The 25,837-nt window shown below is 34.2% G+C and overlaps 1 protein-coding gene across 5 annotated transcripts in view; it reads left to right on the plus strand.

Moving 5' to 3' along the window:
* LOC150092705 (uncharacterized) overlaps window positions 1-25,837 on the plus strand; it is a 583,346-nt gene that overhangs the window by 203,810 nt on the left and 353,699 nt on the right. For 4 of the 5 annotated variants that reach the window (XM_090414335.1, XM_090414343.1, XM_090414336.1 and 1 more), the window contains exon 2: window positions 3,821-3,976. The exons of the other annotated variant lie outside the window; for it this stretch is intronic. In XM_090414335.1, the coding sequence (XP_090270461.1) occupies window positions 3,963-3,976 (14 nt within the window). In that variant the 5' untranslated portion in view covers window positions 3,821-3,962. The remainder of the gene's footprint in view (window positions 1-3,820; window positions 3,977-25,837) is intronic. 5 annotated transcript variants of the gene reach the window in all.

Below are 25,837 nucleotides of genomic sequence, written 5' to 3' on the forward strand. Positions count from 1 at the left end.
ATAATGATTCAAACATCATTCCTTATCAAGTCAAGTATATTCATTTAATCTTAATTGGTTATTGTGTTAGTTTTTCGTTTACTCTTATGTGATGGTGTCTATTGGCTTGCTACCATGGCATTTATTTATAATAAAGATTTGTAAATATTTTTTAAATAATTTAATAATTATAGATTGCGGGTCATTCTTAGTATTTTACTGCCACCGTACAAATATGATACTTACATTGCTTGCGTGTTATTTTAATATTTACGGTAAATAAGAAGTAACTGCGTTTGCATCCACACTTATCGTAACGCTGGGTCAACCATCCGTTTAAATAGAAAGTAACATTTTGAGACTGCGACACTTTGTTTTCAGCAATTACAGTGCCAAGATTTAGTTTGTGATTTGAGCATTTGGAGCACAGAGTGAACATATAAATGGAGTGATTTTTTTTTAAATTTATCGTTATCTTAACATGTTTGTGGAAATATAATAATCAAGAAATAGGAATGATAAATAAGATAATGTTCAAGTATATGCCGTATGTGATACGGAACATATAATATCGCAATAAGTGATATCTTTAAAAATTGAGATATTTTCCCACAGTTATTAATATTGTAATGAATTTATCAACCCAACACTAGAGATAACGCCTCGAAAAGAACATTATATATATATATATATATATATATATATATATATATATATATATATATATATATATATATATATATATATATATATATATATATATATATATATGTTTTACATAATCCAGCAACCCTTCTCTCTCTCCCAGAGTTTTTGACTTATGTTCCAAACATGGATATATATTATGTGAATAATAAATATATATAATGTAATATATATATATATATATGTTTTACATAATCCAGAAACCCTTCTCTCTCTCCCAGAGTTTTTGACTTATGTTCCAAACATGGAACTTTTTGAAGCTATTTCGAGCCTCCAGTAAACGGAGAGGTGATTTCATTCCAGGCCATGAAATTCATCTCCCACCTAAAAACAACCCCAAAATCCGTAACCAGTGCGAGATTCGACAACCGGGCTAGCATATGCTAATGTTTTGGTTTTTCCGCATCCCATGCTACCAATTCCAACGGATTTTTAGCGTACCAAATAGATGTTCGGTAACTTTTAGCTTCGGATTTCATTCTCTTGTATGTCCCATTACAGCTGCATTAGTTTCATCAGTATTAATCAATTTCACACTGAAAGCAGAACTATACTATATTTCAGTTGCATCGCTACATGCAAGAATGTCAATCACGTGAACGTTATCTATGAAGAAAATGAAGTAGTAAAATCGTTGTAAAAGCACCAGAGCTATCGCTCTGAGATTGTGTGGAATGCAACCAACCACCACCATCATCAACAACAACTAAAATTAATCAATCAATCCTTTAACAAAATCAATCAGAATGAAGAAAGAATACATAGTGCTGAAAAAATACATGTTTTCATTCTTTCAGCACTATGCTAATGAGTTTAGCCAAGTGGATAGCACCTCCACTTTCGATCAATAATTAGTAGATTTGAATCCTACATTGGTGTAGATGCCTGTAAGAGCCTTTTGGCTCTCACATTTACTATGTATATGGGAAATAAATGTACAGTAGGTTAGTTCTCGCTACATTTTTCTCGACATTTCCAGTACTTTTCTTTGCTAATTTTTAAACTTTTTCTGAAAGATACAGCAAAATATTAAAAAATATATATATTATTTGACATATAATAACTATTAATTAGTAACTGTATTGTATCTGGCCTCTGAACTCTCTTGCTACTGCTGTGGAAGGGCTCTCCCCACTAATAGGGGAACGGTTGGATATACTTCTCCCACGTAACCCATCTTGGGAGAGTATATATTTGTATGTATGAATGTGTGTATGAATGAAGGACAACACAAACATCCATGTCCAAGACAGGATTCGAAACCGCAGCTTTTGCTGTAGAACAAATACGCCGGCCGCTGGCCAACCAAGGTGGCATAATTAGTAACATATATATAAAAATAATGTAACCACTAACTGTTCCATATTTAACTATTAGCCTAATAGCGTTCTTAAAACAGAATTACATGGTCCTTTTTATGAAAGAAAAAAAAAATCAGCTAACGCTTTTTATTCCGTAATAGGGAGTAGGCGAGGCCTTTATACCCTATCTAGCTTTTGGAGACTGAGTGGGCAGTTCAATCTCCATCGGTAGCCAATCAGAGATAGATGGCCCATGTTTATCACTAATTATAGGTGGCTACTGATGAAGAGACTAGCAAAAGTTCTGCCATCTCTTGGTGCCTAACCCTAACAGGATATGTTATTGTTTGAAATAATGTGGGTACTACGGTCGATTTTCTTGAGTTTACGGGACGAAAAACCCGCTTGCCCGTGTCAGAGATCGACTAACTTGGGAACCGGTCGAAGATAGACAGAAAAAGTTCCTCCAGTCGGCGACTAGACTCGAACCTAGGTCTAATTTTGAGTGGCCAAGCGCAGAGGATGCAAGCGTCACTTCCACTGAGCTACACAGGCCTAAAATATAATAATATCGTTTTTAAATTACTCATTTGAGAATTGTAAACTACTGTTTTAAATGCAATGTGGGATTTTTACATTTCACCCGAAATACAGTATGGCTGGCAAAAAAAAAGTAATGAATAAAACTACAAGTTCAGTACTTTTTTTTGCTCCATACCGTATAAACTATACTGATTATGGTTCTTTTAATTAATGTTGCCCATGATATAAGTCACTTGATTGATTTCGAAAAAAAAATGCGCTATAAATAAGGAGCATTTTGATATATACAGAAGCAATTTCACTTTTACGGGTATATATAATAGTTCGTTGATTTTCTTGTATTATGCTGCTCTGTATGATTTGCGGGGAGAGAGAGAGAGAGAGAGAGAGATCTAAGCAGACAGCTGAATTAATTGGAATTCTCTCATTTATTAATATTCAATTTTAATAGAAAGAGGAAATAGATAATGATATTCTGTTCCCCCAATTTTCTTTGTAGATCATGGCTCATTCAGTCAGAGAATTCTCTTATAAGCTATTTATAGGCTATTAATATATGCTGTTTAAAGTGCAGATAAAGGATGAGTGTTTGCGATGCCAGATGTCGCTGTCAATAGGACCTTCTTTGTTAAAAGATAAAAACTCATCTACTGAGCCCTCTTTCACCTCCATTAAATGACAGGAGGCCCATGGGACAGATAAAAGAGTTATGTCGGTAAGATCCCGTAGGTGTAGAACAAGGTCACAAAGATGTCTATTACAACACCTTCATATACACTTTTTTACTCTGCACCCCACCAAATCAGAAGAGAGGAGCAAAATACATAGACAGACAGAAAAAGTTAATTAATAATTAGGAAACAGAGAAAAGAAATGCTACGTACACTCGTACGAGACTAATTAGTAATTTCCCGCCCTTGTCTACGGCCATTTGTTTTCTGTCCTGTCCCGCGGGCGGCCGAAAGATGCCTTAAGTCATCTTTGCAGGTCATAGCAAGGGCGTAGTCCGTGAAGGGATACTTTTTCACCCCTCACCTCTAGCATTAATCCGTCGTTGGTTGCCTGTCCTGGCCCAATTATTAATGGCAGTATTAACCACCCCATTAGTATCTGACGTAGAAGCTCTCGGGCCAGCCCGCTTCCTGACCCTGCTTCAAGGTGAAGGTGAGGCACCCTAAGAGACGGTCATACGGAGGTCAGTGATTGAGTTGATTGAATGAGCCAATGATCCTGCTTGACCCGTTGCTGTCGCCATAAATAAGAAGCTAATGGTTGATTTTCTTCTCTTGCAGGTAAGTGACCGATGGCATCGAAGCGTTCCTCACCTTTGTTGTGGTCGTTTGTTCTGGAATGTGTAGCTCTTCGTCAAGGGAGCTGATGGTGTTATCTTAAGGTGCTAGTTGAACGTTTATCGAGAGCTTAGCGTACATACACATGCACACATGCAGGTAAGAAAATAATATTCTATTGATACGCATAGCCTGATGTGGAGTTCCAGTGTAGCGTCGATCAAAGCATTTATCATCGTCTTTGTACACACAATGTCTAAGTAACGAACTCAGGAAGTTGGCGTCACAACTTTCCTTGTGAAGGCTTATACTAGCTGATGTTAGTATCTGAACTATTTTGAGGCTACTGAAAAGCGCCTGAAAGTTATCTCATAAAAAATAAGAAGCAAGTAAATAAAACTCTTCATTGTGTGCAGACAAACAGTTCGTTTCCCAAGAAATGTTTTTAATTAGAACGAAGTTGAAATAAGTTGAAAGGGTATTCACACGCGACATTTCATTTGAAATCAACCCATTGACAGCTAACTTAGAGGATTTAGTCTTCAAAATCAGCTTAGTTGATACTTAATGAAATATTCACCGAATCAGTAGTGACATTGATCAGAAATAACTATAAAGATGCTATAGGTTAAATAATGAACATGTACGGGTAAAACTACTGTAGACAGATGAAATAATAGGTTAATTTCACTAGTTGAACACACACACACACACACACACACACACACGAAAGATTGAACAAAATTTTTCTCAGGCAGGTCTATAAATGCATTTCAATTACAAGCATCTTAACTGGATTCATATATCATATTCAGTCTTTGTTATGTTTACTTAATAAAGGAAGGAACATTAGTCAAAAACGTTTTTGGCAGTGGATAGGAGATCAGTATCGGAGTGCTCAGGGCTGAACATGACCTCAAACATTGCAAATATTTCAATATATACACAGATTAGAACAAACAATCTAAAAACGAAATTTCTGTTTTATGCTGTGGAAATTACATAAAGTATTTTTTTTTCCAAGAAAAACTTGTAAAGACTTTTTCTTCTTCTTTGTCTGTGATCTCTTAAGCTTTTAAGCGTCGAGATTTTGCCAAAGAGATTTCCATGCCCTGTCCAAGGTTTGTTGTTTTGCTTCTTTCCAGTTAATTCCCTTCTTTTCCAATTCTTCTTTAATTCCCTTTTGCCAACCTTTCCTGGGTCTGCCTATGTTTCTTTTTCCTATTTTCTGGCTTTCGCATACAGTTTTTGCTATTCTTTCTTATTCCATTTGATTAAGATGTCCAAACCATCTCATTTGGGCTTGTGTTATGAATTGATTCAGAGGTACAACTTGAAGGCTGTCTCTTATGGTTGATTTCTTATTCGGTCTAGTCTTGTTTTTGTGCCACTTTCCTGAGATATTTCATTTCAATTGTTTGTAGTTTATTTGTGTTTCCTGTTGTTAAACATCAAGACTCACAACTGTATGTTAATGTTGGTAGAAACACTGAACGGTACACTGCCATTTTGGTATTCCGGGTGACTTCTTTCTTATCTAGGAGTGGGCCTTTCATTGCATAGAATAGCTTTGTTCCCCCTCTTATCCTGTTGTTAATTTCTCTGTCTAGTCTACCATCTTCTTGTATATATGATCCCAAGTATTTAAAGGAGTAGACTTGTTCCAGTTGATGATTCTCTATTTTTATTATGTGTTTTTGTTGATTTCTAGATATGATCATTGTTTTAGTTTTATTTATATTTATGGTCATATTTCTTTTCTTTGTTTCTTCATACCAAATGTTGATATTGTACTGCAAGTCTTCAGCTGTATTTGCTAGAATCACTACATCATCTGCAAAAGCCATGCGCGAAATTCTGGTTTCTTTCAGTTTCTTGTATCCTAGGTGGAACTTTTTTGTTTTTGTTTGGCATGCCTTTAAAATTTCATCCATTACTATGATGAAGAGAAGAGGGATGAGGATACAGCCTTGCCTCACTCCTACATTTGTTTCAAATTCTTTTGATCTGTTATTACAGGTTCTTACATAATTTCTATTACTTTTGTAGAGGCTTTGTATGGCTGTTACCAAGTTATCTTGTATCTTGTTTTTCTTTAATGTTTGTCATATTAAGTGTCTGGAAACTCGGTCAAAGGCCTTTTCAAAATCTATAAAACATGAATGTAGTTCTTTTCCATATTCCAATATTTTCTCTGATATTTGTCTAAGACTGAAGATAAGATCCTGCGTGCTTCTATTTTTTCGAAAGCCATATTGCATTTCATCCAGTGTATCCTCTATTTGATTCCTAAACCTCGCTTCTAAAATACGGGCATATAATTTTCCCGGAACGCTTAAAAGCAAAATTCCTCTAATTGGTTGTCTGATTTAAAATCAATAGTGATTGTCAACAACCGTTCGTTTATTAGTTGCCATTTAGTAATATATTCTTTGAGATCTGATTTAATTATGCAAGCTACCCCTTGTTTTCCCCATTCTCTTGGGTTTACGTTTACCCTTGAATAGAAAAGTATATACCCATCTTTCATTTTCTGGCAACCTTGATCTTTCTTTTTTGTTTCTGTGACTGCTAACAGATCCAATCTTGATTTTTTAAAATCATCTATTAATTCGTTTTCTTTTCCATGATGTAGACTTTTAAACGTTCCATGTTCCGTATCTCATGTACCTTTTTCTTCGCTTTGTCATTTAGGCAGTTCGCTATCTCTTTGTTATTTCTTTTAATGGTTTTAACTTTTAGTAGCACAAAATGCTTATATATATATATATATATATATATATATATATATATATATATATATATATATATATATATATATATATATATATATATATATATATTACGCGCGCGCGCGCACACACACACACACACACACACACACACGCGCGCGCGCGCGCGCGCGCGTTTTCAGAAAAGTTAATTAATATCTGCAAAACCTGTTCGATGACGTACCCTTAAATGTTACTCGCTAAAGAAATATATATTCATGCAATTCTGCGTTCCGTTTCTTTTGTCTGGGGGACGCTTCCGTTCTGGAGGCCTTAACCGGACTCCACTAATTTGCCAAAAATCTCACTTGTCGGGAGAATTTCATTCAGTAAAGATGAGTCACGTGCCTGGAGCCATTTGGCTTCACTGAAGTAGAATTTACAATATAGTTAGCAAAACTATACAATATAGTTAGCAAAATACTTCAAAGCGCAGATACTTTCTTAGAAGAAATTTCTTTTTCTTTGAAATTTCTTAACATAAATGAAATAGAAGCCAACAAGGTTCAATTTTTTGCGTATTTTATTAAATATGTCCTTTTTTGCGTCTTTCCTGAAAAAATTCACGCAAATTAAAACTTTGCTCGAATTTAAGCATAATTCAAGCTAATTTTCTGTATGAAAATCGAAAGTGCGCATGTGCAAATCAAGTCTACCAAAAAGGCTACAGATATTTAATCATGCATAATGATTTGCATTTTTAAGGATTTTGTTTTAGATTTTATAATTTTGTTTAAAAGACATTAAAAAACCTTTACACATTTATTTCAATCAAATGTTGCGACTCCACTTTGATGATTTTTATCACTGGAAAGTTTGGTTCCCGTGATAAATATCAGCAACATAAATAACGTATGTTTGCGACAAAGTGCAAGGTTTAATCAGTAGACTAAGATAAAGCAAAATAAACGACATCTAAGAGACAGGCAAAGCATGCCTTGGTCTTCTCCTACATGAGCTGCCCGGACGGCGCAGCTTCTGTCATTTTCAAAGCCACAGAATCCCCATGTTGCCTATTCTTGATCGCGTAAAAGCTAGAATTAAAACCACGTAAATAAATTAAGACATGACCACGGCTGTCGTAACCCACGCAACTAAGGTAATGCATAGGAGCTGCTAGTTTGGACGGCGGCAAAAATTGGCAAAACTGTGTCTCAGCCGTACAGTTTTACGAATTTTTGCCGCCCTCCAATAAAACAAAGTAAAAATCTATCTTATCGATCTATTTTAGTGGAGTAAAACTAGTCAAAACATGTTATGCGACTATGCTGATACACTTTGAATCTTTACAAAATTTAAGTCTACAACTATTTTTAATAAAGTAGTAACTTTCAGCTCAACAAGCCCTTAGTCACTCACAGATAGCTCTCTATGAGTGGCTAAGGGTAGAGACTGGCTGTCCCCATTTTTAAATAATTAGTTTTAAATGCCTTCTCCTACTCTTGGTGGAATAAAAGACGTTGATGGATATCTTTTATTATTTATTTATTCAATAATTCATATAAACTTCCGATAGAGAGCAAATTCAGAAGTTATCTTCAAGATTAAATGATCTTTCAAAGAAGCATAACATATTCTGTTCATCATCATGTTACATTCGTCGTATTAAAGATAGGATTTAAGAATACGGCACATGAGATTCTGCTTGGTGCTTGCCGATATGAGGGGGGCTCGGCATAAATATAAACATCCCATCCACTTTAATGGTTATTTTTTCATAAAAGTGGAGTTTTGTGGCTCTTAAGTTAAAAATATTTAAAATAATTCCTTTCCTCTTATTCAGTAAGGCTGAAAACCTATAGTTTAGTGTCATTCATATTTTAATATGACCTACTGTACACTTTCCCTATCCAATAGGCTGCAGTTCGACGAACGAAGGATTAGATAAGCTAGAAACTGCATTTAATGCAATTTTAAGACTTTTGTACTGTATGTAAGCAATGTAGTTTAACCTACTATCAACTTTTTGCGCGCGCCCTCACACGCACACACATATTGTGTGTCAAGCTAGATCAAGTTTCCTGTTTGTCTATGATATCTTGTATAAATATAATATATAAAATCATCATCAAGATCTCTACATTATTCGTCTTCCTATATGCTGTTTAAATGAGAGCATAATAATCTGAATGCGTAAATATATTTTAAATTAAAATACTAGTTTCAAAGGATTGATCTTTCGATATCGGTGATGTAACTGATATCGAAAGAAAAACCGACTTTAGATATCAGTGATGTTATGAACTACGATTCCCCCCTTCTGCAACAAGTTATTTGGCTGTATGAGAGCTCTTGATAAGCACCTGAGGACATTAGCTCCCTTCCTCATGGATTTGTGTCCTGCAAAATTGAGGATCACAATATTTGGTTGAAGAGATGTCCTTTTAAAAACTGCTTTTCGAATACTTTTCGAATGATATTGCTCTATATTATAAAATATGAATGTCATTAGTCAGTGAGATGACCTTGAAAGATGACCGTGTGTTGTTCAACATCCTTGCCGCGATAACACATGAATGTTTTTTTAATCTCGATTCATCACGTATTTCTTTTCTTTTTTTTTTTCATCTTTTTTTTGTACCTTTCACTGTAGCGCTGTCTTTTTTTATACATCTAAACTGCACACAGTTAACATGCGTAGAAGCAGAAAAGCATAAAAACGTTATCAAGAATAGCAATGTGCTCATTGCATGATATATATAAAACATAAACTTATAATCAAACCCACAGACGAAAGGTTGCAAATCCCATAATACATCAATGTTACGTGGGGTTAAGATAGTAAGCTAATGCCAAAAAATTCCGTGTTTAATAATAAAAGTGACATATACACGCTTCATGAATAATATAAAATCCACGTATCTGCTCAAGTTATACTAAATTTGTTGAGAGCTAATAGTCACTGTATCATAAACTAATTGAGCCGGACGAGTACTCGTACAGAATAATCGACAACCATATTATTCTGCGTCTATACAGTACACACAGTACTGTAAGTGAAAATGTATATAAGCAGTGACTGTTTTGTGGAAGTAGCTTGTCTGGTCTCTGCCAGAACCAAATATTGAGCTGGAGGAGGAGAAATTTTAAGTTTGCTCTCAGTCTTACAAATCTTCTATGCGTCTCTATGCGTATAATCTGTTTCAATAATAAGATACCATTTGCCAAATGTTCTTCTAATTTTTTCCATTAACAAATGAATAATTGCATTTATGGAATAAAAAAGAAAAAATGTACAAATCGTATTAAAGATGCTGATCCTGACGTCGACAGTTTTTTTTTTTTTTTTTTCCGAGGATCGTCAAATCGATCAGGATTCGAGAATCCTTCTGTAAAATCAGAAAGCAAATAAACAAATAAGCTCGAATTTCGGTGTAGGTCAAACTCACTCATATTTATATGAAGTGCAAAAAAGTCTCAGGATCCTAATGTATTAGCGACACCACTTTACTAGGGGGGGGGAAGTTGAAAATGTTAAATATAGCCATATCTAATAGCATTATAGGAACCGGATAAAATATGAGAAATGATATGAATTTTTAGTCACCCCTTCAATTGTTTTATCATTCTGTTCTATGTTATTTCCAGTATATAGATATTGCGTATAGTGATATTGCATTGGAAATAATGCTTAATTGGTTTGGGGTGGTTAAAATGTATTTTCATACTCTTCAGTTGCCGTGGTAGTTCAGTGGTAAAAGACATATTTATGGCAACCCTTAATAGCGGTTCGGACTGCCTTCGGCGGTAATTACAGCTTCAATCCTTAGGGGTATATACTCCATTAATTTCCTCGTTGTAGGCTCAGAAATATTCCTCCCCTTCCCTTGCAAGGCCCGTGATAACTGATCACTGGGTGCGACCTAACACGATACTTCGACAAGACTCAGTAGGGTTCGGGTTTTGTGCGAGACAAGGCTGATTTCTCTACATCTGGCGCTTCAAATCCAGCAGTTCAAACACCTGTTGGGCTATGCGGTATTTTAGCATACACGTTGAAAAAATGTTAGAATTCTAGTCTTTTCTCAGTGTATAAATGTAAATGTCTTTCCGAGAAGGTCATAATATCGTAGGACACAGACATTGATACTCCCAACCTAAACCAAAAAAATAATAAAACCCCATAACTCTATCAATGAACCTTTGCTGTATGGAAGTTTCATCACTATACGCTTACTCCAGATAGTTTTTTTAGTCCATAATACGTAAATGTTATATGTCAACTGCAGCAGTGCGAACTGACCCCTAGTTCTTGGACAGGAACGAATATTATGTTGTGTTTGAAATGACGATCGAACTAAGACTATGAGTTCAGTATACTATGTCTATAAATTACTTGTATTCTTCTGGATAGTCTGCCTGTTGTAGCTATAATATCTTCAAGGTCAGTCCTAATTGCTATCAATTCCCTTATTGTCCTCTTATTACTGGTATCTCACAATTCATAGTGCCTGCCTCGGTCTTCCATTTGGTAAAACTTATTTACCTCAAAGACTGCTGCTGAATTTCTAACTCTTGTTTCTATGGGGAAATAAATAAGAAGAGAAGAAAAAAAACAGTATAAGAGCCGTATGGAAGTAACATGCTTTATCTGTGATTGTTCTACTGTATAATAGTATAGTGTAATATATTTATAAAGAAATGTAGTACCACGTTTATATTATAGAACACCGTATTATTTTTCTCTATAAATGATGCTGCTATTGTAAATGGCAGCGAGTCAAGTCCGTTCTTCACAGTATTGGTATTTTGCATTACTATTACTAATTCCAATATCGCATTTCCACTCTGGATTCTTTGTATCCAATCTGGGACCTTTTCTGTATATGACATATTGCTTTATTTCTGCAAACTTTTCGCATCATCTTCCTACGCGGCACATCACAAGTGAGCGATTAATCACCTGAACAATTCTTACTTTTGAATATTGTTAGTGAATAATCCAATCCTGCTATATGGCATCGACTGTTTCTTCCTTTAACAGATGCATAATACTTCACCTTAGTTAAAACTTCTGAAACGAATTTGTTTCATGTATTATATGTGCTGATTTTTCGATTAATTAACAACTATGTATTGCCAGTAAGTGGGAAACGTTTAGCATTGACTTTAAATATTGCAGTAATCCCTTCCACCCTTTCAAAAATACTCTCGTTACTAGTGATAAATAAATAATGCAATTTTTTTTAAAAAATGCACTTTCAACGACAATATAAAATTTTAAAATATACTCTCTATATATGTTTTCTATTTTCTTCTTTTTTTTTTTTCATATTAATACAAAAGAAGTAATCCCTTAACATTATCGTTAGTTTGATAAGTTCCTAGTGTTGTAATGAATAAAGAAAATATTTTATGAACGTTATATTACAATTCAGCAATATCATACAAAGTGTATACGAATAAGATTTATTTTGCAATTGTGATCTGGGAATGAAAAAATAATAATAAAGTTTCTTTCCCTTAATGACTTCTGTTAAATACATCAGCAGAGATATCCGTTTTTTTTTTCCCTTCTTCTTCTTTTTCTTTCTGTAACAGAAAGTAATACTTGAGACAGTACATGTCGACAAATCCATGAACTGAAGAACATTTAGCAAGATGCATTATTTTCCACTGCAATAAAGGAATAACGTAAGAAAACACCAGTTTGATACATCCTTTGAGAAAACAACTGACAGAAATAATATCGCCTTTATCAATATAAAATTTTCGGCCTGTTTAAATTTTAAGCAATCATAGATATAGCTGCTTTATTATATCATGATTTTATGAATATTGGTAGCACAGAATACTCCGCGGACAAAGAGATTCCATCATTTTTTTCAGAAACCATCATACTAAGTTTTTTTTTAAGAGATCCTTCCGTTTCTCTAATTATGTGACTGAAATACCGTTGTTCTTTATTTAAACTTCTTTTAGACAACTCTGAGACAATTTTATTCTGATTGGCATATAAAATTTTCACCTGATAAAACATTTCCTCGCAGGAGAACTAACGTAAATTAACAGGATGATTTCTCTCGCTCACCAACAGAACATCATTGTTAGGTTTTCTACCCAGAGGAATATTCGTGTATCGGAATGAGCTTTGACGGTGTTTAGCCGAAAAATAAAAGGACTTTCTCTGCGAATTTTGCATTCCCCTTTTGATTCAAATGACGTATCGCCTATGAAATCAGTAATTACACATCAAAGCGAAAATTTATACTTCTGTGTGATAAAGAAATAAATAAATAGAAAATAAAGAATAAAAATAAGTAAAATAAAACTAAATCAGACATGTCACTTTGAATTTATCTGAAGGATTTTTTTTTTTGCCTTCTTCTTCTGAATTTATCTATAATGAGGTCTACAGCACTAAAATGACACATATGCCCATGCTCTCTCCCTCTTTCTCTCTCTCTCTCATTCATTCGCTCACGAAAATGCACGTGAGCACACTTTTTTAATCTCCATTCGCTCTTTCTAAACGCGAATCAAAACTTCGCATGATTTTTTTTAGATACATTTTTATAGTGACAAAAGTTATTTGAATCGTTGTATCTTTGATAGTTTGTTTATAAAATTAAATCCAAATTAGTTTTTTTAACCGTCAAGTGACACTTTTTTATTTTACCTTTTGTAATAACGATGACGCCTTGAAATTTTATTGAAAAAATACACACAAACAGTTATAAGATTTATACATTCAGACGAGGCATTTCTTTTGATATTGGGGAGTGTCATTACTATAAGAATAATGTTTGAGGTTATTTGATATTAAATATTTAATTGTCAATCATTATGGTTACAATCAATTAATAAATCATTAATTGATTTCTCCCGAAGATAGCTTCCTGTATTGCTCTTACGCAGTATTGGTGAAGAGCATTATGGATTTAGAAATAGTTTTCGATAGAAATTTCTAATGGAAATCGACAGAATTCTTAATAGGGGGAATGCATTCCTTCTTCACTTATATGCAAAAATAACCTTACTCGAAATCACTTTTCTAATAAATAACGTTTAAATTAAGTATGGCTTTTAATATTTTAACATAATTTTCATGTGAAAACTTGTTGTGCTTAGCTTTCTAAATACAAACGAGGCACTAAATCACGTGTTTTTTAACATACTTCCTTATGTTAAAAAAAACACGTGATTTAGTAATATCAGTAATATCAAGAAATGCAAATATTCTTGTTTTCTGATAGAGAAATATCATGGCCAATTTCTGTTTGTGCTAGTGAATATTTCTTTTTAGTCTTTTTCCTCTTTTTTATGGAATATTTTTTCTACAACATTGAATTATGGAAAAAATTAATCAGTGACAAATCTTGAATTTATTTATGTAATATTTCAATTTGTCGATAAAATTATTTTCATTGAATTTCTATAGATGGACCTTAGATCGCAGGTAAAGAGAGTTAATTGTTCTTTGAAACTAGCTAGCAATGATCAAATTCCGTGTGCAGTTGGTCTCTACCAAATGAGCCACTAAACTAGTCAATGACGTTTCGTGTTAGTAATTGTTGACTATTGAAAGTTTTTCGGATAGTTCATAGTACTGATATAATGCAAGTTACAATTCATATTCAGAATAACTTTAAGAGAAAATTCAATAACATGTATTGAAAAAAATTATTATTATTACTTGTTTTGATGCGAATCCTACCCACGAAAGTCCGCCAACGTATAGTACATTAGTATTAGTATTATTTTCGTCGAACGACTAAATGCTAGATAATTGGGAACCCTGTTCTAAAAACCAAAAATGGAACTTTTTTAAAGAAATATTCAAGCCTTCATTAAGTACGGTAGTGATCTCACACCGATCAGTGTAATCCGTCTACACCTGAAGACATTCGTAAACATTAATGCCCACGTTAGGATTAGAACCCACAGCTTCTTGGTTAGAGAATGGTACGCTATCCGCTCAGCCAACCAAGCTAGTAGATATAATCTGCAACATCAAAATAATGAGATTTGAATATAGGCTTGTGACTAGTTTTGCAGCGATGATATGTCATCTAAGGTACTTTGAAGCAACATAAGGTTGTCGAATCGGGTAATGAATGTTTTAGTCAAGAGTTAATGTTATTTAGATTTTTAGACACTTTTGGGACAGTAAATTATGTGATGGATCACCGATTTGGTTAATTTGAAAGCGACAATATATGCCACATAATGGTTCAATTTTCCAGCACTATGGCAAGCGTTCTAGTCCATACCAGAAGCATCCCCATATCATAGCACTGACACCATCACTTTTAACAGATGAGGCAATAGGCTGTGATAAATAACTTTTTTTTGGAAGCCACCGTAGAAAACACGTCATATTTCCAGAGATTTGGACTGTTGGAAATGAAATGTTCGACTGTTAAAATAATGAGATTTGGTCAAATCTTATTTTTCCTATTAAATCTGCTAGCTTGGTTGGCTGAGCAGCTAGCATACCATTTCTGACATAAAACACTACAGATGTTGACGTCTGGAACGCTGAGAGAATCCAGTGATACACAATGATAAGAACGGTAAGCTGTTTTCAGCAATGTTGTCTCTTTTTTTTTTTTAATTTAATTTTGTCATATTACGTTTCCAACTTGTAATGGCGTACTCCACAGTCAATTTTGGATGCGCTGATTTTGATGACTAATACAGTTTGATGACGATATCACCTTGTTGAAAGTCAGTTAACTCTTAAACACTCCGTCGATCTCCAGTATTGTATGCAGTTATAAAATTAGTATTTCCTTTGTCTTTATTCCTTGCTTGTGTACAGTCTTCCAAAACCGATGCAAATAATTTTTGCATCAGAATGTATATGCACGCACACATTACAGCTGTACAACATAAGGAGATACGAAAATGTAGTTACCATCCATTTATTTGCTGTACGTGTGGCGTGCAGATAGCAGCAACAGTCGTGACCATGAGAGGTGTACAGTGTGGCTGAATATAAACAGTAGCTGCTCAGTACTTTCGAACATGCCCATAAAACTGAAGCAGCTTGAAAAAAAAATTCTTATTTATTCTCTAAAACGAGATTTCTGGATTATCTAATCTTTTTTTAAGTGAATTCACTTAAGAAATGTCGTAAACTTATAGTGCATCACTGCCATTGCTAAGTTAAAAATTAGCATTATAAGGAATCTTTTCCCCTTAGTAAACCAAATGTGGAACTTTTTCACATTTGGTTTACTAAGGGAAAAGTTTTTTGTGGTTTAATACCTGATAATATATTTCTAAAATGTGCTATCTCCACAGAAGCCTACGCAACCACTTTAGATCTATTCACCAATGAGGAGACGCTGCCCACTCTTGACAAGCAGGCCAATATGTTGACTTTAATGAACCCTTAGTATACTGCATATTTACAACTTTTTGATGGGGCGAGATTAGCACAAAAAAGTTCTAAATGATAGGCATTCAGAGAAGAATGAGCAATAGAAACAAATGAATACAAACAAAGAAACAAACAGAAGCACTGATATGTGTTTCTGTTTGTTGTTTGTAAAGTTCATTTGCTTTACTACATTTGTAAAGAATCTATGATAAGAAGAAGAAAGAAAGAAAGAAAAACGGTAGGTATCTGAAGCAGGTTTTACAACTACATAATAATCTTTTATCAGCGCTGCTATATTGCCAAAAAAAAAAAAAAAAAAGACATACTGTATTTGGATAAAGTTGCATTGTGCGATTGTTAAACTTCGTTATCAATAACCCATGTTTGATCAAATTTATAAATGAATAGAAACAAAAAGGAACATTCATTGGCTACTATATGTGTAATGGATAACTCATCACTTCTCCGCTCTTGTCCGTATCGGATATAAACACTTCAACACTAATGAAGGACATGCGGAACGATTGACGCCCAGTGTCCATCATTTTTACTCCCATGTAGTAATCCATTATCTGTACAAGCTTGCAACCATTTGTTTCTGTTGTCCAGTGCCCAGCTAGCCTAATATTTTGTTGCCAAGTTCTCACACCTGCGATATATTTACAATGTTTCGACCCACTATATTTATTTTCTGAACGCCCCTCTCACGATCTCCCTGCAAATTTTCACTGACCAAAAAATTATAGCACACGATTCACCGTCTATTACAGACAATTATTACTTACCCCTGTTGGTTTATCGAGGCTAATGATGGACTTCTGTTTCAATGACCTATCTGCCACCGTTTGCACGATAGGTTACAGGACCAGCCCGACTATCCATCGGCTACGGCAATAGGTTAATAAGAGCTTCTTTGTGTCTTAAATAACTACCATACTTAGGGAAGGGTGTCTGTTTTGCAGCCAGAGGTTTTATTGATGGTTTTTTAGCCATGAAGACGGAAAATAAAGGGGGAGACAGAACATGTCACGAAGTGCGGATAGCTTAAGAGGTTAGTTATGGTATTAGCGTGAACATCAACATAACACATAATCCATTGTTGAAGCTTAAATGAATGGCTTTCTTAAAACAAGAACAAACAACGGCTTCGCTGCACTAAAATGCAAATCTTTTTGTTGTTTTTTCCTTTACCGATACTGTATCCACCTTAAGTATCAGTCTTCTGGGGGCATAGCGTACTAAGTGATTTAAATTGTAACTTACAAAATGTTCTTTGTCATCGCCCAACAACCACAATCGTTACTTGAAACAATACATTGCCCTGTAATTTATAATTTATACAGTGAAAGGAAGTAGCGTGTAGTTTATTAATAAAATATTTGCTTTGATGAGTTTATTTCTTACTGAAAATTATTGTCTGACCTACATCCATTGTTCTGTTAATCTTTCTGATAATTAGTACTCTGTAAAGCAATGAGTAAAGTACGTACAGTTTCTCTCCTCATAATCTATGGACTAATTTGAGAGGACTAATTGTGAAATTGAATAGATACAAACTCTGAATAATGATTCTTTTCTTTCATTTTTATTCATAAATATTACACATTAGCAATTTAGGATCAATACACACTACTTTATAGTCTAACATTTTATTTTAGACTATAAAGTAGTCTAATATAAGTAGTCTAAAATATAAATAATTATATTTATGCATATAATTATTTTAATTATAATTGTTGAATTTTGAAATCCTGGCCACAGCAAACATATTATTGAGTTCGTTAGAAATCTCATCGCTAAACCTATTAAATCAAGAAGTGAAAATGATTCGTTTCATTTTTTATTTATTTTGATTTGTTACTCTTTCTAGGCCTTCGGTTTTTCCTTTCACTTCTGCCAGAAACCTATTCATTCATTACTACACTTCACAACAATACTATGCGTATATACCAAAGGGGACATAGTGTATATGTCCCCTTTGGTATCCCAGTTAGCAGCAAGAAAAAGACCATGAAAGTAGCTAACTCATCTTCAAGATGAGTTAGCTACTTTAGTATCTAACTCATCACACAATTTAATAGTATCTATTTTTTTATGGCTTGTGACTGCATATAGAAACCTGCGTACGATTAAAGTCGAGTGAGCTGGTGCATTGTCATGCTAAGGTAACTAGTAGCCACTATTTTTTTTCAGTTCGTTCGTTATAGGTTTATCTCCTACTATCTTGAAACGTCTTGATGTAAAAAAAAAAAAAAAAGTCTTACAAGATGACCTTGCGAGTAAAAATTTTGATGAATAATCTTTCCAGATCAAAAAAAAAAAAAAAAAAATCACGCATTTCACATTCGATCTTTGTTACCTAGCTTTCCTTGGCTGTGCTCATGGTGGGGGGGAGGGGGGGGGGAGAGAAGCTGCTATTTGATTTCCTGCTCGTAGCCAGGTTTCTGAATGTGCTGTGCCCAATTTCGAAAATCTTTGTTCTTGAAAACTCATCGCAAATGCACTTAAGAACGATCTTAAATAACTTGCACTAATGACCGATTGTTATAATTGTTATACTGGCCAAGGACATCCCACTTGAATACTAATAATCCACTACTCGCAACCGATGAATGCCACGTAACAGAGGTAGTTTGCAAGCAGATCTCGAAACTTGTGGGCTGTTTTTGGGTCATATATAGATATTTTCTCATTCAATTTGCTATTGCGTTGTGTAATATTCAGCTGAAACTTGCTTCACTTTATCGGAAAGGAACATCTTAAACGCATATCAGCGAATATTAATACGTCATTAGAAAACGTCTTAATCAAGTATAAGCAATAAAATAATTATATAAACATGAACTCACGTTTCAATCAAACATGATAGCTACATATCGCCTATAAGCAGTGGCTAAGTTGAGCGCAGTAGTTCGGTACCGAACTACTATACTATAATATATTGTAGAACTTTGATAATGGCAACATAGTCTATTTTAATTTCATTGTAGATAACTAATGTGTATTTTCTTATAATGAAATCTAAAACAGATTTCATAATAGCAAAATCTATTTTATTAAAATTCAAACAGACAGCGGTAGCTCTGTGACTTCACAATTGGATGCATGATTATTTTTATCTCGAAGGTATAAGCTATATTTCTTCCGCTGTTCCGTATTACAAACGCGTTAATCGAAAACATCCCACAAAATACATTTCTGATTTTTATCCTTAATTTTGAATCATCCTGTGTATATTTCTTACAAAATGCGCTGATTTGTTTTACATGCGATAACCGTGTCGTCTTTCGAAATGTCATCAATCTTAAATTCTTTATAGAAACGGGGAGGAGTCTTCTCATGCTAAACCCATACCTGAGTTCGAGCCATGTTTATACTCCACTGCGCATTCTATTAAGAATGTTCCCTTTACGTCCCGTGGTGGCTTTATTAGACTGAGCTTCCAAAAGTTGTTGATAATGATATTCTGTCGAAACACACATCAACTCAAACACACGCACACAGGAGACAAGTAGGGGATGGAGGAATTTGAAAACACTCTTGGGGGGGTTACATATTTCAGACGGATGAATACACGTCTAATTACACCGCATAATTGGAACTGGACCAGCGTCCTGCTTTTCCGTCTTCGGTTATTATAGCCTCAGTTCTGTCTTCCTTTCATCTCGTTTTTTGTTTTTCATTTTTTTCTTCTGTCAGGAATGCAGTGAACGCCAAGACAGTATACGATTTCACTAAAGAAACAGTTCAAGTTTTGTTTGTTAATCATTTCCATTTTCATTTCATTACCGTACAATTCCTTAGATATTGTAGTCTTTTGGCTTAATTATCTTGCATTTCGTCATACAGACTGCATTGCTGTTAAGTCGTACGTGATATTAATGAAATGTAACAATTGAGGCTTTCATATTCACCGAAAAGTAAATTAAATACACTTGTTTATAAATGGAAATGAAGAAATTATAGATTGGATGATAATCGAGTCATCGTATTCATAGTTGTTATTTGTTTTTTTTTTTCAGTCTACTATTAAATATCGATTTACCTTATTTATTTTTATAACAGTGTTTAACTTTTTTTTGAAATAAAATAATTACAGTAATCATTGTGCGACGTATTACAATGACACTGCAGTGCGTATAAACACTTCTTGAGTATTCTGCAATTGAGCATGTCTTCTCTTAGTAGCAAAACTTTCCTTCCACTCTCTTCTGTTCTGAGCCTTCTCTTTCAAGGTTGTGTACCTATCTCCATTCAACATGTCATCCAATTGTTTTCCTTACTCTTTCTCTGGGTCTTTTTCCGTCTATTTTTCCTTGGATGGCATCTCTGATGATTCCATTCCCTCTTAGAATATGTCCGATCTAGTTTCCCTTCTTTTTATCCTCCTTAACAGACTTCTTTCTTCTTGTACTCTTTTTAAGACCTCTTCATTAGTTATTTTATCTGTCCATTTGATTTTTTCCATCCTTCTCCAAATACACATCACAAAGCTTTCCAAAATCTTAATTTCTTCTTTCTTCAGTGTCCAAGTTTCAGCTGCATAGAGGGCAACACTCCACACATAACATCTTATTAGTCTTTTCTTTAGGTTTCTATCCATTTTACTTCTGAATAAATTCCATTTTCTATTAAAGGCATCTCTTCCCATCGCTATTCTTGGCTTTTATGTCACTTTTACATCTTCCATCACTGCTAATCACACTTCCTAGATATTTAAATGTCTTTACTTGATTCAATTTTTCCCCATTTATTCTGATATCCATATTTGCCTCTTTCCTTTGCTAATTTCATTACCTTTCTTTTTCTTATGTTAATTTTCATTCCATAATTGATACAGGATTCCAGTAATCTGTTCAACAGATGTTGTAGTCCTGTTTCAGTATTTGATAATAATGCCTTGTCATCTGCTTATCTTATTGCAAATATCTGTCTACCTCCAATATTTATTCCTTCTTCCGAATTCTCCACTGCTTCTTTTAACGTTGCTCCGGAATACATGTTAAACAAAATTGGTGACAGAGAACAGCCTTGTCTTACTCCTCGTCCAATGACACCTGGTTCTGTTGTACCATATATCTCTCTCACCATGGCAGTTTGTCCCATATATAGTGAAATAATTAGCCTTCTGTCTTTCCAATCTATACTAATCTTTTCCATTACTTCTACCATCTTATCCCATTTTACAAAGTCAAAAGCTTTTTCAAAATCTATATAACAGATATTAACTTCTTTATTCACTTCCAGACTTCTTTCACTTACTATTCTTAACAGTCCAGTCGCATCTCTTGTTCCCCTACCCTTCCTGAAACCAAACTGATCTTCTCCAATAAATTCTTTCACCTTAAATGCAATTCTTCGTGTTAAGATTCTCATAAGTATTTTTGATGTATGGGAAATGAGACTTATTGTTCTAAAATCCTTGCAGTTCACTGCATTACTTTTCTTTGGTATAGGTATAAATATTAATGTCATAAAATCTTTTGGTAATTCTCCTTTGTTATAAATTAAATTTATTATTTTAGTTATTTCTTCAGTTCCTTTTTTCTGAAGTTGTTTCGTGAATTCTGCAGGTATTTCATCTATTCCTTCTGCCTTTCCTATAAACACTATAGTTATATAAATACTGCTTATAGTTTATAAACACGATATAGTGTTTGTTCTTGGTTCTGCTTTCCGTTAAAATTGTTTCGAAGTTACTAATAGTTTCAATTCTCTTATCATATTTCTGTTGATTTTCTTTTACATAAAATAGGCTTTTCCACTTTCTGAACTGCCTTTCTGTATTTCTTTTAACTTATTAACTTATTTTGTAGTGTCGGTCTCCTATAATACATCACAATCGCAACATTAAAAGCTCTAGCTCTTCCACATTCTTCTTTACAATTCTATCCGAAAACTATTACAGAAATGTGAGACTTGAAAATTTCGAGCGAAAACAGTATGTATGGAAACCAAATTGCTCCACTTATATACTGTGGTTTTTTTTTTTTTGAGCTGGTATTAACTTATTTACAATTGATAAGTAAACACACCAGCTCATTGTATGTTTGAAAAATAATATTTTAATGAATGATTGTTACTGAATAAACAAAAGGCAACACGTAAATTCGAGACTGCATCCATTTGATGCGATTAATATTCAAACAGAACTATGAAATCATGGTATCTCAAGGGTTACGTCACTTGCTCAGTTAAGATATTTGCTTCACTAATGTAGTGGAAACAGCTTTCTTCTTCATGAAAAAGGGTAGATATTACTATCCGATTTTAGCAAACATTAAAAATTGCTGGATTATCTTTCCTCGTCCTTTCTCGAGTCCTTTTAAGCATATGGCAATAGATAAGACAAACTTAATAAGTGCTGATCGCTTAAACGTGCCTTAAAACGAACTCTTTGTGTTATTTCATATTTGTTTATACAAATATACATTCTCTTTTTGATTGTATATGTTATAAAATATTTGTAACATAAACAATAAAAAATTTTTAGGAATACGCTTTCAAATACGTACTGTAACTTATATTAACCCTGCGGAGGTCGCAGCTGATAATGCAAATTGTTTATATAATATTCTTACACATATCCAGTGTACTGTATAGCTTGGAGGTCATGAGTAGCTGTGCATTCATATGCTGTATTATGAGTGATATTCCACACTGTTTATGCAGTCAGTTTTGGTTTAACACTGTTATGTAAAGATTTGTGATATTTCATAGCAAATTGTATATCAGAGATAGCGCGACCTCCGATGTCAGTATAGTATTGGTTTAGTTGTGTTTTTTTTTTTATTTATCGTTGAAAATAGCTGTAAAAATATATCAACAGAATAATTCATCAGATGTTAAAGAGATTCAGCGAATGCTACTCGAGTGTGAAAGTGAAAGTGATATATGATAGTAAATTGTATCTGAGAGATACCGCGACCTCCTATGTCAGTATAGTATTGTTTTTTCTTTGTTTCTTTGTTCAATAATTTCTAGATTGTAACTGAAAATAAACAAACCATCATGTATTATATTTGCAGTGTTTTTTCTTTAAGTTTTATCATTTCAGTACATACTAGTAATGAATGTATCTCTCAGATACACGCGACCTACGCTGCAATTTTTTCGACCTCCGCAGGGTTACGTAACTTAAGTCAGCTAATTCATAGCACATTGGGAAGAACCATAGTGCGTGGCGTTTGTTGTACATACCGAATCCCAGGTAAGATTTCAGGAACATGTACATATGAGTTTCAGTAGAAGGTCCGTTAGTTGACTTCAGCCGATATGACACGGTTTTATCTTCCCTCTACAAACCATCTAGAGAGCACATGAAATAACATTTAAAAGTACTTGAAAATCAATGAGCCATTAGATAGCCATTCTCTCCACTCAAGCCAATGGCTTGAGTTGGAGAGAATGGCCTGTGGATCTGGAATTTGATGTGGCACGATAGTTTGTCACAGGAACCTAATTTGGATAAACTTGGGAGCCTATTCCTGGTTAAAGGCTCCCAAAAATCATCAACGATAGTCTTAGCTCTTTCGTTCCCTTTGTGTTGGAAATATTTTGGTTTGATTTCATTGCAGAACTCGAGGATTTAATTAATAAAATAATAATAATAGTAATAATAATAATAATAATCACTTTATGTTATTTATTATGAATTTAATTATTAATAAGGACTTTTTCATTTAAGGACTTTCTTGGAAACTTGGGGGCTTCCCCCCCCCCGACACACACACACACACAGAAGAATAGATGTACTGAAAGATGCCTAATTTAAACCATAAGCAATACTAATTGTTTCACTATAAAAATCTCTTTGAAATCAATGTTGCGTTAAGTTTGACTATTGCATAAGTAGGTATTAAACTTCAATCAGCAATAAGTAGTTGTTGTTGTTGTTTTTTTGTGAACAAGTACTTTTTTACGTTAGGAGCACATTTTAGAATAATAATGATCATTATAAACATCCCCCAATCTCATCCGTTCCATTTTGTCTTACGTTTATTTCTTTATATGTTATTTATGAATGAGCCATCGTTTACTTATGAACTGATTACAGATAATCATATTATTATTCATCTTATCTCTTTGGCTTTTTTTATTTTTACTGGAAACAGTTTGTAGTAGTTAAATTCGCATCCAAAACATCGTGGGAATAAACAAGCAAAGCTGAAAAAATTAAAATTGCATATCCGTTTATTTATACGTATTCCATAGAAAGATCCCTCTTTGTGACGCCGAAAATGAAAGGTATTTACGTGATGTGGTTTTTCATAACTAATAAAAAATCTGGTAATGTTAAAAAAACTTATACAGTTGCTTCACAAAGTCGGGTGCTTTCTACGGTATGTTCCATGATTTATGGGCCACCCTGTATATCGTTATTATATGTACTGCATTCTTCCCTAACAGGATGGTTTTTCTCAAATATACTGAGATATTCAAGAATCGCTAATTATGGGAAACAGATCTTTAAATAAAATATATTATAAGAACTATGGGATGTCACCGATGTGCATTGCCAAGGTATACCGACAACGGGTGTGTTGTTTTCAAACATGTTAATGCTAACCTCATTATTTCGCAAAGAAAGAGGCAACCCGCTGTATTCAGGCTGTCTAATAAGGAAATTTTTAACCTCCCGTGGAGGATACTAACAATATGCACATAGAAAATCAACATAACAACGATATATCCCACCTAGTGGGTTTCTTGATGACTGCCATAATTCCCGCTTCGCCTTGTTGCTGTTCATATCACATACACAGACCTTGATGGGTAACATTTATACGCTACCAGATCCACAAGGGGGAATGGACAACAAAAAAAGTGAATTTTACTTAAGGTATTATGTGAAGTTCTGCCATAAAACGCATCATTCTAAAAAGTTTTATTGGTTGCGTTTAGATTACAATTATTGGTATTAATTTATCCTGCATTTTTTCGCAATTCTTTTCATGTATTTATAAATAGGCTTCTCTCTAATAGAATGCAATGTATCTTGACAAATATGCCAACCGCTGCACTAAAGCTGCAATAACAACTATATGCTGAAAATTCAAAACACACTTATCACAGCATCAGGAGAACTGGTGTTCATTTTTGCCAGATACAAGAGAATTTATGTCTAGAAAAAGCAAGCTTGTACTAGAATTTTCTCAACTTGAGGACTTTTTTTTTCCCTGAACATTCACATTTGAACATATATTGATCGCGTATTCTTACTTTCGCCTATACTGAATATATATTGAAATTGGTAGTCGGAGGAAATCCCTCTCTTTTTGGCTGGCCATGGTTATGTATTTGTGCATCCTGTCATTGTGATATTTATGAGAAAGAAGAAAAAAAGCTGGCCTTTCAGGGGAACAAAACCGAAATATGATAATTTAAAATCACCCCACCACCCTTTCAGTTAATAGGCGGGTCTATGTTTGGCGTGCTCTTCAGCCCCAGGAGCCATAAACTACAACAAGTAGGCCTCATCACACCGGGATGATTACGCACAAGGAATGTGGAGTCATGCAGACAGGGGGGCCTCCCTATTTGAATACATTTCCTTCCCACGCAATAACAGACCATTGTATTGTGGCCTGTGGGGCTTGTGGGTGGTAGCAGTCTCGCGTAGATTCAACTGGAAAGCCAGGAGAAGGAAAGAATTTAAAGCACTCATTGCCAGGAAGAGTATATCGAGGAAATTTAAGAAGCTAGAACCACATTATACGCCCCCCCCGTAAATCACTCTCAAGATGCTGTAACTTGTGACTTATACAACGAAGACACCTACACAGCAAGCAGGGAGGGCGATCTATAAGAACACACAAATGAGAAGTAGGATTTACCACTGTGTGATTCCTATCCTGTTTCCATGGATCGCATGACAAGTATTCAAATCGAAGAAAAGACAGACTTAGACCAGAAAGAGAT

This window comes from Typopeltis vanoorti, chromosome 25, assembly GCF_054136105.1.
Source record: "Typopeltis vanoorti isolate ZY-2024b chromosome 25, IOZ_Tvanoo_1.0, whole genome shotgun sequence".
NCBI lineage: Eukaryota > Metazoa > Arthropoda > Arachnida > Uropygi > Thelyphonidae > Typopeltis > Typopeltis vanoorti.